General features: G+C 34.9%; 1 protein-coding gene across 3 annotated transcripts; it reads right to left on the bottom strand.

The window, feature by feature from the left end:
• Window positions 1–1,922: 1,922 nt before the first annotated feature.
• On the bottom strand, window positions 1,923–19,808 carry LOC132313702 (FH protein interacting protein FIP2). 3 transcript variants are annotated; one of them, XM_059812604.1, is made up of 11 exons: window positions 19,684–19,808; window positions 18,864–18,973; window positions 11,873–12,007; window positions 10,786–10,941; window positions 10,311–10,394; window positions 10,015–10,061; window positions 9,741–9,814; window positions 8,642–8,700; window positions 6,948–7,007; window positions 3,507–3,587; window positions 1,923–2,198 (listed from the first exon to the last, which is right to left on the bottom strand). In XM_059812604.1, the coding sequence occupies exons 1-11, from the start codon at window positions 19,730–19,732 to the stop codon at window positions 2,145–2,147; spliced, it is 909 nt and encodes a 302-aa protein (XP_059668587.1). In that variant the 5' UTR covers window positions 19,733–19,808; the 3' UTR covers window positions 1,923–2,144. The 3 variants fall into 3 exon arrangements, with proteins under 3 accessions (XP_059668587.1, XP_059668588.1, XP_059668589.1); XM_059812605.1 differs by having other exon boundaries at window positions 19,674–19,787; XM_059812606.1 differs by lacking the exon at window positions 10,311–10,394.
• Window positions 19,809–20,647: the final 839 nt, after the last annotated feature.

Genomic DNA, 20,647 nt, shown 5'->3' with positions numbered 1-20,647 from the left:
CTAAATTTGTGAGGAAGATGTTGGAATTGAGTACGGTGACATCTGATTAATCCATCTTTTCTAACAACTAATTCGTTACTACTATATAATAATTACTTCTTTTGTTTCATTTTAAATATCAATTTAAAAAAATGTGACTTACAAAATTTGTCTCATAAAAAATGTCATTTTTAAAAAATTGTGATAATTTAATTGTTACCCAAAAATGATACTTTTTATAAAGCCAAAGGATTAAATTACATTTTTTGAAATCCACATTTAAAATGGGGCAAAGGACGTTTGATTGATGACAGAACTTATTTTTTAATATTTTGAGATTGGCTTTAAGTTTTATCATTAATATTATAAGTATTGAGATATTTTGTGCAAGCCAAAATATCCGAGGATTAAGCCAAACCCGCTAAATGGGCGTAAATGATGAATGGATATACTTTAGTAGACAAAAAGCCAAATAGCTTGTGATGACTATTGATACAGATGTTTCTAGAAGACACGTGGACACTGGATATGGAAGTGATGGGACTATTGATGCAGATATTTGTAGAAGACACGTGGACGGTGGATATGGAAGTGATGGGGAGAGGTTAACCAGAACCACAAGTTTTACGACATCAAAGAGATCCACATGACTCTTACACATAGTCGTACCACTTCATGGAGCCCACGAAACACTCTTTATTTATTCCTCCTAACTTATTATCGGGGCAGGAAGAAATGTGGACAATAAATCTATCTACCCTCCGTAAAAGTCGTATCAACGCTTTATTATTTGTGTCTCATCTCTTGACACGTGGACAGTGTACAGTAGCTTGCCGACACTATGGTCTTGGTATCCTAAGATGAGCGACCACGCTATCAACACTTTGGAAGGACTACCAGCATTGCACTTTTTAGCGTTGCCGACTAGAATTTAGGACACGTATTTGCTCCTTTTTTTTTTCTTTTTTTTTCCTTTTTCTTTTTCTTCTTTCAAGTAACCTAAACACGGGGATAGTATCGAAATGATAAATTACGGAGTATATCATTTTGAGAATTTGTACATATATATATATATTAAGTTACTTAAATACACGAAATAATATCGCAATTAAAATTCAACTGAAGCTTCAATCGAAATTGGGTTCATATAATTTTTTAAAAGAGTTCGAATTGGATTAAAATTCAACTGAGAAGTTTCAATTGAAATTGAGTTCATATTATTTTTTAAAAGAATTCGATTAATGTGTATTTACTTTCATTTTTAAAAATACATATTAAAAAAAAAAATCCACTTTGTTCTGCATGTCTTGCGCTCCTAACTGATACAGCGAAGCGTCCTTTGAGGTACCGACCAATTCTTCTCTTTTTCCCTTTTAGTTTTGAGCAAGTGACAAACCGACCTTTTCTCAAAAACGAATGGACTTAACGACCCTTATTTTGCTATTTTTAACTACCTTTTATTTTTTATTTTTTTATCTTTTTCAAATCACTGACCATAATGGTTCTGATTCATTTTCAGAAATACCCAGAAAAAAGTTAATTTAAAAAAAAAAAAGAAAAAGAAAAAGTAGGAAAAAGCCTTCACCAGGTTCTTTAATCTTTTAACGCATGCTAGGAAATAAAAATACTGAACACTTCCCACCACCAACATTTTCCATAACCTCCATTACAATGTAAACTACCAACTACTTAAAAAAGTCCCAAGGCCTTCTAGGTTGAGAATTTCGTAAACATAATTCTCTGCCACACACACACACAAAAAAAACCTCAAATTCATAAATAACTACCTTGGAAACTGTTTTTTTTTTTTATTATTTTAAATATTGAAAAAAAAACTATTTTTTTGACAATTGAACCAAGCAAAACTTAAGCTTGATAAGAAATGGACCAAAGATATTACTCAACATTGTTAGCTTAAACAGGTTAGCTTCCCAGTCCAGCAATTATCCACAAACCAAAATTTTAATATCTTATTCTAGTCCACTGTTACTGAATCTCTGTACACTACTCTGCACATTAGTCTCAAGTTACTAGAGTCCACTGGCAGAAATAGGGAAAGAGATAGGGGGTAAGACTTAAGAGAAATACGATTGTAAAGGGAAACAAGTTAGGCATAGAGGACAATAATATCAGTTACATTAGATATATATTGCATTACTCCAATGTCATCTGATAGCTCCAAGCAAGTTGGCACCATCCAGCTTTGCACCTTCCAAATGCTGCGTGCAACAACAGAAAATGTACTTTTAAGCAACATAAAATGGAATAATAATAATAATAATAAATGCAAGAAAATAAAACCTGAGAAAGAAAAAAGAAATTCGATTTCATACGCAAAGAATTACCAAACAATTAATAGATCTCCTCTCTCCCAACAGGACAACTTCAAAGGGAAAGGAATAGAAGAGAGGAGTATAATGGTCAGAACATTTTTTATTTCCTTTTTCTTTTCTTCTTTTCTTTATTTTGTTTTTCTTTCTTCATTGAGTATAGTGCATTGAGGGAAGGGGGACCTGAAAGAGCACTAGAATTTACAAATGTATATATCAATTTTCCATTTATTATTTGTCTCCACTTTACTAGAATATGCAATAGAATGAAGATGGAGGAGAACAGATAACAGTAAATCGTGGTGGCATTTATACACATCCCTGATGCACAATTTACATCTCTACCAAAACATGTGTAGAAATGAAGGATCTAGAGAATTACCAACAGCTGGAAACCTATAAAACCTATGGTAACACAGGCATAACTGTGTTATAATAAAGCAGGACAAATTTCAAAAAGTAGACACCGTCAACCTATTGCCTAAAGGACGAGGCATGCCAAAAAAAACTTAAAATAGAAAGTTTGGATCATTTTTGTTCAGGTCACTTGGAAACTCTTGGATCATATTGTTCAGGTCATTTAGAAACTCTTAAACTCATGACCAACATATCTGTGGTGTGGTCACTATATGCAGTCCCATGTTATGATACAGCAGGAGAGAAAATAACTGCTGCTTCAAAAATAGATTGCAGCAGTAACTTCTCCAAATCAGACCTTGGGCATGAAGGATAAAGAATTGGTCATTCGCGAGATAGGCTGACGCGGACACAAGTTTCAAGACAAGTCACATCCGTTAAGTGTTCTAATTCACAAATCTCGACCTTAGCCCTGAGAATGATACGAGGATACAGGCCAGGGGGCAATAAACGTGGGAACTAATTTGAGAGAGCCTATTGAAAGCCAGTTAACTAATAATAAAATGGTCAGTAGAACAGGTTTCCGATTTGGAACAGTGTTCCTGCACTTCAATTCATAAGCTACAGGACATCATGAAAGCTTAATGGATATAGGTATCAACCGTTGAACAGATGAGAAGAATGCTATTCCATTTCCAGGCAATGTTAAATAATAATGCTCCACCTAGGAAAAATTAATAATAATAATAATACACCAAATATATTGACGATAACACTGAAAACTTAATTTTTCACACAAGTTCACAAATTCTTAGAATTCAGTTGTATCTGTTTTCTTACTGTATCACGAAGATTGACGTGCCTTAAGTAAGCTCGCTGAAGATTTGCACCCTTCAAATTTGCATTAGTCAATTTTGCACCCTGAAATATACATAATCAATCCCACACATTACTTATGCTATTCAAGTTACTAAACAAAAGACGAATATATTGGTAACCTGAAGAAGACCCAGAAAGAGTGGACGACTATTATTATCATTGTCATGACGATGATGATGTCCAAGGATAAGGCTCATAAACAGATAAGGTTCACCATTTAAATACAACAAAAAAATTGAGATATCACAAATTGGAAGAAAATTGTAGAATCATTCACAAACACTTCCACAATTTAAACAAATAATTTGATGTAACCATTAAGGCGAGCCTTGGCGCAATGGTAAGGTTGCTCCTTTGTGACTGAATGTCACAGGTTCGAAACAAGAAACAGTCTCTCCATAGGCGGAGGTTAGGCTGGATACACCTCTCTCTCCCCAGGCCCCGCAGTGGGGGGAGCAACTCTCCCCAAACCCTACAGTGGCAGGAACCTCGTGCATTGGGCCTAGCCCTTTTTTGTGATATAACCATTAAAGGACTATTCAATGCTTGCTCAAGTGATTTCTGCACTTTGGCCTTTGACCCAGAAGCAAAGAGGAATCTATATTTGAAAAATAACCCAAAAAGAAAGAAAATTGAACGCATTTGCTTTTGCAACTGAATGAGTGTGCACGTGTATAAAACTATATACTGGTTTAATAACATAATGAAGTTCTCCTGCTCTAGTAAATAACAACTAAAACCCCATAAAAGTAGTGTGTACATATCTGTATTCAACATAGTAGCACAAACAAGTTAGCAAGCCAAACATCTCATTCACCTCGATGGCTCAAACAAGAACCAAGTACATGCTTCCTCACCAGAAAGCAAAGAAAATGAAATATCGCACCTTGTATCCGCACACATTCCTCACTTAGCTATGAACATGATTGCATAATTAATTTGAAACCTAATTTCAGAAACTTCTTACCAATCAGGAGAGAGAAAGGAGGCAAAAAAAAAAACTGGATTTAAGTTCTGTTTAATTTATTTTCAAAGAGGGAACAAAAAAAAATAAAGTGCTACCAAAAGCAGGAAAGGAGGATGAATTTAGAAAGTCCCCACATGATCCTGTTCCAAAATAGAGGTAACATAATCCCCACTTAAAATGATGGTAAGCAACAAAATTTCCTTTCCCTGTCATGCTAGGGTGCCCCCAACTCATTTTGAGTCGGAAAAAATCTTTACTAATGCACAAAATCACTTGCAAACTCCTAGCATCAGGTAACTCTAGCAAAGTTGAACATGAGGTATCTGGTTCCTGAGCTGCCACTTTGACCAACTCATTCATCAGTGTGGGTTAGGCAACAAATTTCGTACTTCAACTTCATGATTTTCCATTTTCCTCGGGCGTCCCAGCTCAAATAACAAGTCTGTCTTCCAATTTCCTTCATATCATATTTGACGTACTAAAGTTAGTCTCAAAGTTACTCATCTAGAAAAAGGAATATCAGGCATCTCCTTCCTGTCTTTCTTTTGTGCTATCATGTTCCAAACTTTACCAAATTACATAAGCCGGTAGCAGTATTAAGGATGATATAACATCGATTTTTCTCTCCCTCATGTGTTTAACTCCTAAATTAAGCCTCTCATGGTGCAGATCTTAAATGAAAAACATGTGAATTGCTAAAGCATTGTAGAATTTCTTATTGCTCAAGAAAACTACTACATTTGCCATATCTACTTTAGTTCATAGCATGTGCCTCTACTGTAGTTCATCAAGTAAAACAATATAACCTATTGAACATCAGTGGGAAGAAATATTATGAAGCACGCAGGGGCGGAGCCAAGGGGGGGCTGGGGGTGGCCATGGCCCCCCCTAATTTTTTGGAATTTTTTTTTAGTAGAGGTAAAAATAAAAATAATATAGTATGTATGGTATAAAATCTGTACTTGGCCTTAAGAAAAAAAAAAAATTTCTTTAATTATCATTTAACAAAAGATAATTTATATATAATCTAAAAGAAAGTGATTTAATTGACGACTATAGAATCCCGATAAAAACTGACTCATATAAAAATTTAATGTGACTATCTTAAAATTTCAACTCAAACATAGTTCTTTCCATAATGTGACTATCTTAAAATCCTTCCAACTCAATTACGATTCTTTCCATAACCTTATTATCCTAAAATTCCATCTCATACGTGATTCTTTACGATTACTTTTTTTTTTCTTTTTATTTATTTTTATTGGAATGCTTTTATAAGAATTTTATAACATAATAAGAAATTAATTTTTACAAAATCTAGAACAAAAATTTCTTTTGAAGTTTTGAATACCAACAAAAATCGATGATTGAAAAATCTAAATTCTTATTTTATTAATTTGCTTGTGTTTTTTTTTATCATACTTATAATTTTTATTGATATATTGTGTAATGATTATTAATTTGTGCAAGTATTACATGAATTTCTTATTTTTTTTACAAATTAAAATCTAATTGTTTAATTAAAAAAAAATTTATTTATAATTTTGGCATAAATCTTATTTGTGTTTGTTCAGAAAGTTTGATAAAAAGCTTAGTTTAAATAACTAGTTTTTTTTATTTAAATAAATTGGCAAAAGTTTAGATAGATATATTTTTGTATGAATATAATAAATAGTAAAATATTTTTGCCTACGTAATATTTTTTTTTCTCCCCAAAAGTTCAAATGTTGCTTATAATTTTGGCCCCCTCAACCTCAAGATCCTGGCTCCACCCCTGGAAGCACAGGTATGGACATGCGACATGGGTATGACAATATATGGGAGATACATCAAATTTTAAAAAAAAATAGGACACTGGCACAGCAGGGATATGTCAATAAATTATATATATTTTTGTGCATACAAAATATCAACTTTTGTTCATTTTATCCACATAATCATGAATATAATCACTAATTTGGAGCTTAGAGTTGGATGAGTGTTATTATTGTTTGCTAAAACTGTATTTTATTTTTCTATTTACCCATAATATGTATTAAAAGTGCATTGGAAACCCCTTTTCTTTCGTAATTGCAAAACTACCCTGTCGTGTCCTTAAAGTATCCCAAACACGTCCATATCCTGTCCCCACTCTGTTCCAATGGACAACTCTCTTAGTGCCGTGTCCAACTAGAAAAAATATAGAAGTTTCGGGACACTCCTGGCAGTGTCGGACACATGTCAGGCCGTGCCTGGGTGTGTCCCTGTCTTACACCACCACAGCACCTACTAGTGGAGTGTCTTGTGTGCTACTAGGAGAAATATTAAACTTTGAAGATCTATAAACAATTCTGTTTGTTCGACTCCTTATCAGTGTACATTGTTTATATATACTATTTAACGAAAAATCAGAGCCAGATATTGGTGCATAACCACAATCCTGAGAAAGATTTTACCTTCAAATTAGCTCCTTCCAGATTGGCTCCTTCCAAGTTGGAATTGGTAAGATCAGCAGTCTGAAGAATTCAGTACAAAGATTAATAAATCCTTCCAAGTCAAAAAAGAAAGAAAGAATAGGAAAACTTTCATAAATGTTCAAAGACAAACAAATCCTTCCAAGTCAAAATAGAAAGAATAGGCAAATTTTCATAAATGTTCACCAACGACAAAAAAAAAAAAGAAACTTTTCTTCTGATCTTTCTTGTTTTCAAAGAACACATTTTCCCCTTTTCTTGAAGTATATATCTTTCTCAAACAAATAAATGCTTTCACCACTCACTAGAACATCACAAAAAGTATTTAACTTCACTACAGCAGAACATGCAGCAAATTCATCTACACAAAATTTTCTATCCACATTGATCAAAATTTTGGAACTTTGCAGTAAAATTTTTCTCTTGCAAAGCATTGGAAGATTGATTAGTTGACCAATGACTAGATATAGTCAGAAATTATCAAAATAACATAAGTAAACACTAGCATTAGTTTTTTGATCTCAGACTTCTTCCATTGCTAGCTATGACTGATAACTTCTTGTGGAATATCAAAGAAACAGGTAACTTCTTGTTGACTATCAAAGAAACAGGAAACATAAAATTAGGAAGGAGTATTGACAAGCTAGTAAAGATGTGTGATATATTGTTTTTTGAATCTCTTACCAATGCTAACAAGATTCAGACCACAATGAGTTCTGCAACAGTAGCAAGAGGAGCCAGGAGGGTGACAATTAGAAGCTTGTCACTAAGCATTTTAAGTCACACGGAAAGAGAGGTCAAATGGTAGCGGGTTCTTTGTGGAGTTCAATTATCATCCAAAAATTTGATTGGGACCGGGCTAATGCCCATCAAGATCCAAAGGAAAGCCTATTTTAAATTATTTTTTGTATTAATCAACTATTTTAATGTAGTCCATATATGTGTGTATATATATATATATATATATATATATAAAAAGAAAGATCATATTTTAATATAAACCCAGTCATCCAATATATTATGTCTGATTAAACTCGAATTATATGTGATCATTTATTATAACAATTATTGAAATTTTGTGAATATTTAAAATTATTTTCTAGTATTTGTATATGACTACTATTTTAAGAAATTGATTATATTAATTATTTTTTAACTATCTCCTGCAAACACGTTTATGGAACTTCCCTGTGCTCAAGTTTCATTTTTACTCCTATAGAGATGGAGACGACACAGCCTACCAAAGTCTGTGAATCGGATTCCTAGACAAATGAGATTCTTAGGATTAATAAATGCATCTCCTATGCGGGAGTTATAATGGGAAAGAAAAAAGGACACCAATATGCCACTTTAAAAGAACTACAAAATAGTCTTCAGAGCCTTCTTATTTAGGATGTAATGCAGGTCGGCTGGCAAAATGATTTAACCGAAAGAAACAAAAGAAAAAAGAAAGAGGCTATTAACACCGACAATAATAACCAAAGTTAAGCTTTGGTCCAATGACCAGGTTTGTTTGGGGTCCTTTGGGATAGCATGATGCAGCCTTCAGACAAAACCACTTCAGGCAGATGACCGTAGTCACCAGGCCCAATATAATGTCAAATCAATTTCAAAGAGAAACCAAACATATCCAAATATGAGTGAACCATATAATTTATATTTTATAGATACTGAACCTGTAGGTGTGCAGAACGCAAGTCTGCCCCACAGAAGCTACAATCAATCAAACAAGCATCTGCAAAATAAAAAGAGAAGATTTAATTCAATGCAATTTTTCCATGAATAGTCAGCTTTGGAACTATGTTACATGGACTTGGGGCCCTCTTTCGTGCATATTTTATTCATCTTTGTATGAATGTAGTATATGTATTCTTACAGACATTTTTTTGAATAATCGAATACATGACTTATTTTTCTTCTCTTCTTTACTGTAGGCACAAACCCTGAAACTGAAATCTTAGCATAAGTGTTTCCAAAAGTTGGGTGTGGGTACATAGGCATGTCCTATACATTTAAATACATTATAATGTATGACATTTTTGCTTAAGAATATATTTAATAGAATTTAAATTAAATGGGACTTTGGTGAAATTAAGGAACTTCCATCCATCTCTACATGTGAAAGTAGAAAACCCTTTACTATCAAATTTGTGCTTTTCACTCTTCTTCCATCATCGCATGTAAAGGTTTGACATATAATATTTGGATTTGTGTATTTGACATATACCCCATACCAAATTTGTGTGGCATTGTGTCGACATGGGTACCTTGGAGGAACAAGAGAGTCCATCTAACACAGATCTAGAAAACATAAACAAGAATTACAGCGATCAAGTTTTAAAATTTACAGGAAAAATCAATCAAGCCCTAAAATGAAGGAGCCAAAAATGAATAACCAGAAAATTTGAGCTGCAGGGTCCCACCATGGGATTCCTACGGTCCTACCTTCCAGGACTTAGTCCAAAAGACCAACAAGAACCAAACATACACTATCTTAGATTTAACAAAGTCCAAATTCGGTCCAATTCATCTTACAAGAGCTTAGTGGCACAAGTTCATGCATGAATTCTTCGACTCCCTAAGTTAGGAGTGAAGTAGTAAATAAAATTCACAGAACCCGGGAGAAAGGAGTTCCAATCATTTTTTTCCCTCAACTTCATGCTAGCGTCAATAATAGAAAAGGTCAGAGTCCATCAGAACATAGCTCTAGCAACAATTGCAAATAAATAATGTAAAGATTATTGAGTAATTATCAGGATAAGAAATAACAATTGCCTTGTAAGTTTGCACTCTGAAGATTAGCTCCAGCCAGTAAAGCTCCACGAAGATTTGCCCCTGTGAATTCACATCTTCCCTAGGCAAGAGAGAATTATTTAAGGCAGCAGCAATCTATACAAAAGTCTATATGAACTACAAAGTACCAATAAGGTAATGATAATCAAACAGTGGGGACTTAAATAATATTAGACAGCAAAAATTCAGCAACTTTAAGATGGCTGGCAAATTTGAAAAAAAAATTACAACTTAGTAGGAGTTTGTCGAGTCTTACTCGCGCAATGTTGCATTGTGAAAAATGGAAGCCTCAGCATCCACATCCTACAATAAAAATCAAAAGTTGCATGTATAATTCGAGAATCCTCCATGCTTTTATATATAATATCACAAAGCAAACTTAATATACTATAAGTAAAAAAAATCAAAATAATTGTCTGTCCATAAAATGACTCAGATCGCAGACTGGCACATGACAAGAATATGGTTTCCATTCATAACAAATATATCCATACAACTCTCAGGAAACTAACAATAAGCATAGCAGAGATATTGCATTATGTCGAGACCTACCCGGAACTTCGCACACTGGAGGTTTGCACGTGAGAAGAATACATTTCTAAGACATGCATAACTGAAGTCCACATATGACAAGTCCTGCATATTTTCAGAACAGATCAAGTTGGAGGGAGCAGTACCTTCTGTACATTTTTTGTCTCACATCCTTCGACATCTTGCAGAGATTTCCAAAAAGGAAGGATGAAAAAATGGCAAACGAAAAGTAACAAAAAAAAAAAACACAATTTGTCAAATTAAGAAGCACTCCACTCTTTCTGTCATCCTAGATTGAGATTTCTATAGTTACACCCCCACAAGAAAGCACACAACTGGAACTGGGCTATAAAAAAACAGAACCCCTCGTGTATAAACTAATTCTAGAAAGCATAAATGCTGTAACAGCAAGATAATCACTTCCCCTTTGAACCAAATCTGCAAGCACAAATATGGAAGTCATTATGAAGAAAGATCTGGGAATGGGAAAGGTTACCAGTTTAGAAAGATCAAGGCCAGAAAGATTCACCCCTCGAAATCTGACTTTCTCAGACTGAATGCATTTGATAATATCAATGCGTGTCAGTTCAGTATCTAACTCCTCACCTTCATTCTTCTTATTCAAAACAGCATTGATTCCATCTATTAGTCCCTGAAACATAACCGGTACTCTATGATTGAGAGACAACCAGAACTTACCTATAATTGTGGAAAGACTGATACCAAAAAATAAAAAATAGAAAATAAAGAAAAGAAAAAAGAAAAGACAAATAAATAATGTATAACATTTCCGAATTCTTGCAAGAAGATCTATAAATCTTCAAAACATTTTCAATATGTATGAAGTCAATTTGTTCAGGATGTTCAAGAAAATATTTTATGCATTGCTTGCTGTAGCACAGACCTAAATATCATGGCGTTCAACTCTCTCTCTCTCTCTCTATATATATATATATATCAGTCTCAACAAATACATCAATTCTCAACAAAGCCTTTCCTAACTCTTGGGATCGGCTATATGACAAAAGCATACAGTATGTGGGGCACATTATAATATGTATCTCCTTAATTGGATTACTGCCGCTCTCTAAATGACAATTATCATAAGAAGTTCGAGTTCCTTTTCAAGAAGCTCCCATTCAAGCCCAAATTGCAATTTGACCAAGGCCTTACAAATTGAAAAATATCAAAACACGTCAGTTCCCAACCATGTAAATCAGAAGTTCCGAGATTATTATGTTCTTTACAAAGCTGAACACTTCCCTAGAAGCTGGACCTTTTATATCACAAATGAAGGGCATCTAAACAACAGGCATTGGCTTATTTTAAGAGAAAAAGGAAAAGTAAGAACAGGAAAAAATAAAAATAAAAAGGAAAGAAAGGAACAAAGAAACTAAAGGAAAAAAAGGTAATAATCATTGTTGCGTTGCAACTTAGTGTGAACCAAATAATTTGAAGCAGCATGAACATTTCATCAGTTAATGGCATTCACTTGACAAAATGAACACAATGTAAAGCTGACAATAAAGCTCGACAACCAAGACAGGATGGATGCTATTCAACTAGATGTAATAAAGACTTACAAGAAGCTGAAAGTACTCTGCCTCTCGAAGAAGCTCTGAATATTCAGAATCCTTTAGTGTGGGAATTACGCCATCCCTCAACCAATTTAGAATATGACGAAAATGTTCCCCATCCCTATCAACAAAGACATACCCCTGCAAGAATTCAATACAATTAAAGATTGATTTATTCATAGACTAGACATAATAGATCGGGTATAGAATTCAAATATGAATCCCATTGAAGTATCAGTTTATGAATGAGCTCATCAATACACCACACCAAACATAGCAGCTTTCCATGAGTGTCCTATTCGTAATTATACTGCCATTCTAATCATAGCTGGCTAAATGTTAATCTTTTAGCTTATTTTTCTTGACATCATATAACACGATCGACTATGAATGTTGAGTTTATATAAGTTTTCAGAACTTCCTTTGTTTTCTGAACAAATCGAAAAACCAAATGGATCAAACTCATCCTTGGCTGCTAGAAGACATATTGGCGTTGCATTGAGAGGAAGCAAAATATGATTGTATCTTGAGTTGTAGGTCAAAAAATGTTGCATTAAGGAAGCGACATATGATTGTATCTTGAATTGTGATGTTGTGACCCGAATTTGGTGCCGGGTTGCGTTGCAACCCACTTATGACCCGACGACCCATTGGATGAGCTTTTTGACCCCTTTTTGCTTGTGGACCGTGGACCCTTATTAGTATCTCTTGTAGCCCGATATATAAGGGCACTTAGGGCGGAGACTTTCGCCAGATCTCTACCGTGGACGTAGGCTTTGCCAAACCATATATAAATCTTTGCGTCCTTTGTACGTGGTGTGTTTTCTTTTCTGTCATATTTCGTGATTGTTGCTTGGGTTCGTTGCAATTGTCGTTACATGAATTGTAGGCACAATTCCATCAATTTTTGTCACGACTATTACTACTTTAACTCAAGGTCAATACTATCTACCGTTGACCTCTAATTAATTAACACTAGAAAACATTACTGTTTATGAGATAGGAAATACCATAGATAGTATCATAGTAGATAAAAAATTATGACCTGTAATGCATTGTGATAATACAGCTACAGTACTGGAACCCACAGATAAGTTTATGTAACAGTATTGATGCTATCTCAACAATGATCCACATCAATGAGAGATATGCTACTCTCTCCAAGATGAGAACACTGATGAAAATTTCCACGCCGTAGATCCAGATATAAGATTTTGTTGGATTTCACAGAAAGGAAGCTCTAGCGTCTTTAAGTAAAGATTTGCAGCTACTCCATCATAATTCTATAAAATTGTTCTAGTTTTAGTATTAGGAAAAAGATGCACTCATTCTATGTGTCGGTCCAGCAAAATTGTTGAACAAAAGTGCAAGTAAAACGTGCTTATTGATCATGGGATGCAGAGTTGGTTCTGTTGACCTTAAGGATTCCATCCAAGGACAATCTAGAGGTTTTGATGATAACAAACCATTAATGGTGTTTAAGGACTAATGTTTACATTGAGTGTTATAAATTATTCACATTCAAAGGATGACCTAAATGAAGCACGAAAGATCATTCCAAGTATTCCATTATTCAAGATCACATCAAGGAAAGTAATGGATACAAAGAAGACATGAAATTGCAAAAAACCAAATGCAAAGTCCATCCAAAGATGGCTTGGACTACAACGAGCAAGAAAGCAACTCAAAGAAATGAAGAAAGCGAGTCTACTTAAAAGCCTACACGATCATGGACAAAGCGTGAAGAAAGGGGTAGATAAGATGGTGAGTGTTTAGGATTCAATGTCAAAGTATTTATGAATCCATTTGAAGCTCATTTCTATAGGACCATGCATATCGTGTCATCATTCATATGCTCCTATATCCATTAGCAATAGACTATGCACTTCATTCATATATAATTGACACATAAAGTTATTGCTAAAGAGTGAGTTAGTTCAAGCTTGCATAAGCTTTGAAAGAACTCATCACTTGTGCTAGAAATGCTAAGACCATACACATCAATCATATAATTCATATTGGTCAACAATTAAGGCATGAGAAGCCTTCATTACCATGAGTTGGTAACGGACATTAGGACCCCAGAATGCGCGTCATGAAAAACTGTGTTTTTGGCTAAGTGTAAAAAATGGATTTTTGAAATAATGATTATTTCAAAATAATTTTTCCCGGTAATAACTCTTTATATTTCAACTAGCCTAAACTAATTTTATCAGAATTTTTGACCAAGTCTACATTGGTCTACATGCGGATTCATTTTTACCAAAACTGTCGGAAATCCAAATTTGTACTAAAACTGAATTTCTACATTTTGATTTAGTTGGATTTCAATTTTCTAGTATTTTTTATTGAATCCAAATGGGGGGTACTTCCTTATTTACATTGTAAACTTAAAGTATATAAACACATTTACTTAAATGTTTTCAATGGAAATAAGGTCTGTGCAGATGTCCTGTAGTGCACTGTCTCACCTGTTTACTTAGAACAATTCATGAGGCAGCAGGTCTATTTCGGTCTACCGAAATTCAGGACCATTCTATTTCGGTCTACCGAAATAAGGAATCATGGCCAACCTGAACCATTTCGGTCTACCGAAACAGAGAAGGGTTTCACTTCGGTCTACCGAAACACAAGGGTGTTTCATTTCGGTCGACCGAACCTTGCCCAGATCTGAATCTGAACGGCTATTTCCTCTCGAGCAGTGTGCACAACAGCTCTATTTTTGAATTAGATGCTAAAATTCTATAAATAGAGTAAGGGGACTTCGGGATTAAGAGTTGCTACCATTGACAAACATTATATAGCATCCAAAGAGCTTTGTTCTTCATTATATATCATACTCTCTCATTCCATATCATTAGAAGAGTATTGAGCTTCATTGTATTCATATACATACTCTAGTGTGAGCTAAACATTGTATATCAAATCTGTGAGAGATTATTGTGAGCTTTGATTTGCATATCAATCTTTGAGAGATACATTTGTATGCAACAAATTTGATCTTCAATTTGTAAGGGCTGGTGTGGCCCGAGGAAGAAGAAGCAAGCTAGCTTCAATTTGTAAGGGTTGGTGTGACCCAAAGGAAGACTAAGGGAGGTTGTCTCTTAGCAAAGTGAAGTAAGGAGTTGTTTCATGCAAAGGTTTGCTCTCCACCCGTAAGGAGGTGCCATAGTGGATTGGAAAGTCTCAAGAGGGGTCTTGAGCCGAGGAGTAGGAGTTTCCGAATCTCGCTAAAATCGTCGTGTGAATGTTTGCAAATCTCTCTTCCCTTATCTCCTTACATTTATGCTATTAATTGTTCATGTCTATATATTTATTATTGCATAATTGTTGAAGGTTTTAAATAGAATTTGCAAATCGGAAAATTGGCCATTGTTTGCCATAGACTCTATTCACCCCCCCTCTAGAGTCAATACTTGGGCAACAAGTTGTTTTCCGATTTTGTATTTGGGCTTCCCTTGGGGGCGTCATTAAGAAGATTATCAGTTTGGGATCCGGTGGTTGAAAGATTTGAGAGGCGGCTTGGGGGTGGAAAAAGTAGTACTTGTCGAAAGGGGGGAGGCTGACGCTTATGAAAAGCACTCTTTCGAATTTGCCTACATACTTTTTGTCCCTATTTCTGATGCCTAAGACAGTGGTTCAAAGACTTGATGCGATTCAGAGAAATTTTTTTACGGGGAGTCATGGGAGACGAGTACAAATACCACCTAGTCAATTGGGAGAGAGTTTGTACTCCTAATTTGAAGGCTAGATGTGTTCAACAAAGGTTTGTTAGGTAAATCGTTATGGAGATTTGGGGGCGAGAGGGAAAGATTATGGAGGCGAGTCATCTCTTGTCACTACGGGTAAGGAAATGGAGGCTGGTTTTCTAAGGAAGCAAGAGTCCGAGCAGGTATGGGGTCTTGGAAGCTCATTTGGAATGGGTGGGATGAGTTCTTCAAATGTATCAAGTGCAAAGTCCAAAACGGAAGACAAGTCAGATTTTGGAAGGACTGGTGGTACGGGGATTTTTCTTTGGCTTCTAGATTTCCTCGCCTTTTCGGGATTTTCATGAATAAGCATGCTGTAGTTGCTGACTGTTATCGGCTTGATAATGGAAGGGTTACTTGGGATGTGCAATTTCGTAGAGAGTTTCAAGATTGGTAGATTATAGAGGTCACTGATTTCCTTGCATTGTTGTATTACGATGTGGTGGAGGCTGTGGGAATGGATGAGATGGTGTGGAAGGCTTCCTCGAGAGGGGGGTGTTTGAGGTTAGATCTTTTTACCGGAATCTAATGGAGACTCCTAGCCAACCCTTTCCTTGGAAAGCTGTTTGGAGGACAAAAACCCCTTTGAAGGTGGCTTTATTTGCATGGACCGCTGCCCTTGGAAGCATTCTCACTTGTGATAACCTCGGAAGGAGACACTAGGTCATGGTGAGCTGGTGTTGCATGTGTAAGAAGGCGGGGGAGTTTGTGAACCATCTTGTGCTACATTGCCCGGTGGCGAGAGATATTTGGGATATGTTCTTGGTTGCTTTTGAATTGGCTTGTGTGTTTCTTGAGTCAATGGTCGACCTGCTTGAGGCTTGGAAATGGTATATAGTGGAGAGCCGAGTGCGTGATGCTTGGAGGGCCACTCCTCTATGTTTATGGTGGGGGCTGTGGAATGAGAGAAATACGAGATCCTTTGTTAGGGAGGAGTCTCCTATTTGGTCTCTCAAATACAACATACTGAATTCATTTTTATTTTATTTTTTTTGTAAATGGGCAGAATTGTATATCTACGGATAGTCTTTTGGATTTTTTTGATAGCATAAAGTTGTAACGTCACGGCTCGTGGCTTGTGATTTCTTTTGGTATCGCTCCCCTTTTGAGGGCCTTTAATGAATTTTTACTAATCGCAAAAAATTTGATCATTAAAATAAATACAAAAAAAAGGTTAGCCAAATGCACGAGACTCCCGCCACTACAGGGTTTGGGAAGGGTAGATGTATGCGGTTTTACCTCTACATGCAGAGAGGTTGTTTCCTGTTTAGAACCCGCGACCTCTAGGTCGCAATAAAAAATAATAGCTGATCAATAAAAAAATTGATAAATAAACAAACAAAATAAGTTTTCATCTGTCATTATAGCCAATCAATAAAGTAATTCAAGTACTTAGTGACCACAAACCATTGTTACCATCCATGATTTTATACGAGTTTTTTTTTCTTTCCTGAGTGCCTAACAGTGTATATCTAAAGAGGAGCATCAAACATCATATGGCCATACCTATCCAAAATCTATTGATTTAACTAAGCATTAAATACACTAATGCTTCCTCCACATCCAACAAAGTGACTTTCCACAGCTTCAACATATGAGAAGAGATCTTATTGTCATCCAATAAAGCAATGCATAGTGCAGAATTGTAAATGACAGTTTCTCTAGAAAATTAAAATGCATTACATGTCACAAATGTCTACAAGAAATAATATTGTAAAACTGATATATACATAGCATTCTTAGCTTCTATCTAACCAATCAACCCTTTCTTAACAGAAAAGAGATCCACTAAAAAGACTGTCAAAATGAGGTTAAACCCATGTACACACAAAGTACAAAGGTATCACACAGAAACCAAGCTCCATCCAAGAAACTAATGTCTCAAATATATAAAAGAATGGGAAAGAAAAACTCCCTGACAACCAAAAAAGTAGCTCAACATCAAGCATTTTAGCTTATAAAGCTGCATCTCCACTCATTTATTAGACTGCCCCCAAAAAATCTAGCCATCGGCCAATTAAATCTAAAAGGGTAAATAGAGAAGATATTAAATTTCTAGCAACACCACAATGAAACATAAAATCATCTATGGTTATCTTTTGTACTCCTTCACATACAAAACTGTCAACAATAACTTGCCCATCTGCACTAGATTCTCAATGGCCGAGATAGCCTACAAGGCTGCTATCCATACCTAAAAAGCCACCCCTATTGAAGGCCCCCCAGCAAGTCTACATCCTTCAAAGGAAAGTTGAATGCACCCTCATAATACGACACTTTATAGAACTATCACACATCAAACTTATGCTCCTAAAGAATTTACCACTTCAAATAATCCTCCGTATCTCCATGACTCTCCAACAAAAAGCGCAATACAGAAACTAAAGAACTCATCAAATTACTTGATCTCCCAAACCTGTACTCCTCGACTAATCAAGGATGCCGATGACACCACTCTGAACAAAACTCACATGATCATGATTGCTTTCTCACACACTGTGATACAAAATGGATTTGGAAGTAGCCAATCAATCATACTACTTTTAAAAAGCTATCAAGCTAGAGAAGCACTATGCAAAAATGTAAAAATTAAAAAAAATTCAAAACATTTGTATATAAAGCGCCCGTCAATCATGAGGTAAAATTTAACATGGTTCGCACCTCATTATTCCATCATACTTTAATGATTAAGTCTCATGGGGGCTAATTTACCCATAAATGTTTCAAGGTGTTTTCTAAAGCCTTGTATTGAGATGGAGCTTAAGGCATAAAGCTCAAAAAGATTTGTAAGACTATGGTGATCATGTTAGATGATTTTTTCAAAAATCCTTCCACTGAGAGTATCTTGTGCCCAGCAATGATATCTAAAACATTTGCCTACAGCATAGCTCACGCATGAATTAATCAATAAATTGAAAAGGTACATGATCGTCTCAAGTAATGTACAGACATTGCTCCATGAAATGAGTATCACAAAATTGTTATAAATATTTATCTTATGGATGTTACCTAATTGATAAACTCAAATAAATCTTGATCAAATAAAGTTTAGCAACATTGGCAAACTAAATTAGGTTTATCAAATATGAATTTGGCTTATGAAATCCATGGGTAAAAATTAAAGTGTGAGAAATAACATAATTAAATCCAAAGAATCATAACAGACAGTGAATTTCAAAAAATAGCTACAAAAATACTGAATGTAAATTTGTCCATAAAAGTGGATATTCACATTTTTGTACACATACCTTCTCGGACTCGTGGCAGATAGTGTGACGGCCACTGAACATTGCAGCTAGCATTGAATCAGGCTCGCGATGAGTCAAAGTATCAACCGTCGTGCAAAATTTCTTTCCTCCTGTGAATAAAAACATAATACGAGTGGACTTATACAAAGATCGGTTTCAGCATTCCCGGGGGTTGATTAATTCTATATAGACAATGGGGGGGATTAATTCTATATAGACAATGCTTATGGCCTTCAGTCTGTACTTGTGCACATATGTTTCAATTTGTGTGTGAGAGAGAGAGAAAACTGACATGAACACTAAATTTACCAAATTATGAAAAGTACGGCATATCTAATGCTGAAAATTTTCGCTGATTGATCTCATTTTTTGTTGTAATCTGCCATATTTAATTCTTTTCTTTTTCTTTTTTTTCCTTTTTCCTAAGTACGATTTAATTATACATAAAAGAAAAGAACTGGCAACCACGAGCCAGGCACACAAATTTTAGCATGAAGAGTCTATTGCTTATGGCCTTCACTCTATACTAATGCATATATGTATCAGCGCGCGCAAGGTAAGTAAGGGAAAAAGAGATACAGAGAAAGAATCTGACATGAACGCCATTAAATTTACCAAATTATGAAACTAAGGTTTCCTAATGCTGAAATTTTTTGCTGATTGATCCATTTTTTCGTTATAATTTGCCAGATTAGTATATTCGCTACGTTTATCATCAATCCAAAGTCATTTCAATACATCACAAGCATCCACAAAAATATCGAAGAGTATAATCACATCGAAATTCAAGGAAGCGAAAAATATATATACCTACACTCACCGATGTTAAGACGAACCAGCGTAGAAGAGGCATCGGAGTACATCGTCATCAGTCCGATGCTGCTAATGCCAGCGACAGAATGGGCTGAAAGGTATGACTTCCAAACAAGTTTCAGATATTTTATTATGTGATGAAGACGGTGACCGACGGTCACTTGAAGCGTGTGGATTCTGTAACGCCGTTAACCATTTCAGCCGTTACATAACCTAATGATTGATTGCTTAGCTGATTTACAACTAAAATTAATTTAATTTTTTTTAATATGACGGAAAAACTAACTTGAAAATCCCATTCAACCAAACCTTGCACTATGTAGTAATAAAAATTAAATAAATTAACTTTATATGATTATATTCATATATATCTCACACTCTCGCTTCCAAAAAAATATCTTGTTTGAAAAACCTTGATTCAATTATTTAAAAATAATATCTTATTTGGAGAAAGGTGACTCACAATGATTTTTCAAACAGAACATCTTTTTTGGTACAAAGGATTTTTATCATAATTCTAATTCAATTCAGTTAGCATTTAGCAAAAACCATCATGAAATAGATTCAGTAATTGTGATAAGTCAAATAGCATTTAGCAAAAACCATCATGAAATAGATTCAGTAATTGTGATAAGTCAAATAGCATTTAGCAAAAACCACAATGAAATAGATTCAGTAATTGTGGTAAGTCAAATAGGTCTGATATCTTACTCTAAATTTTAATCCCATGAATACAAATAATAATTTCTTAGAACTAGGGGAAAAAATCCAACCTTTACCTGACCGGCACGATGTAAAAAATGGCATAGGACTATACCCATTTTTAATTAAATTTCGGGTATAAATATATATACTGAAAAAGTGAAACAATATTCAGTGTCTTTGATTTATTAAAAGCAATACAAAATTAAGGAATGCGTAAATTTTGGTCTAGGGTTGCTGAAATTGCCAGCGAATTAGATTACATTTTC

Source organism: Cornus florida, unplaced genomic scaffold (genome assembly GCF_030987335.1).
Source record: "Cornus florida cultivar Cherokee Brave unplaced genomic scaffold, ASM3098733v1 CherokeeBrave_3.0.0_Hap2_Chr06, whole genome shotgun sequence".
NCBI lineage: Eukaryota > Viridiplantae > Streptophyta > Magnoliopsida > Cornales > Cornaceae > Cornus > Cornus florida.
Note: the sequence above shows the minus strand (reverse complement) of the source record. Positions and strands in the feature narration are given on the sequence as shown.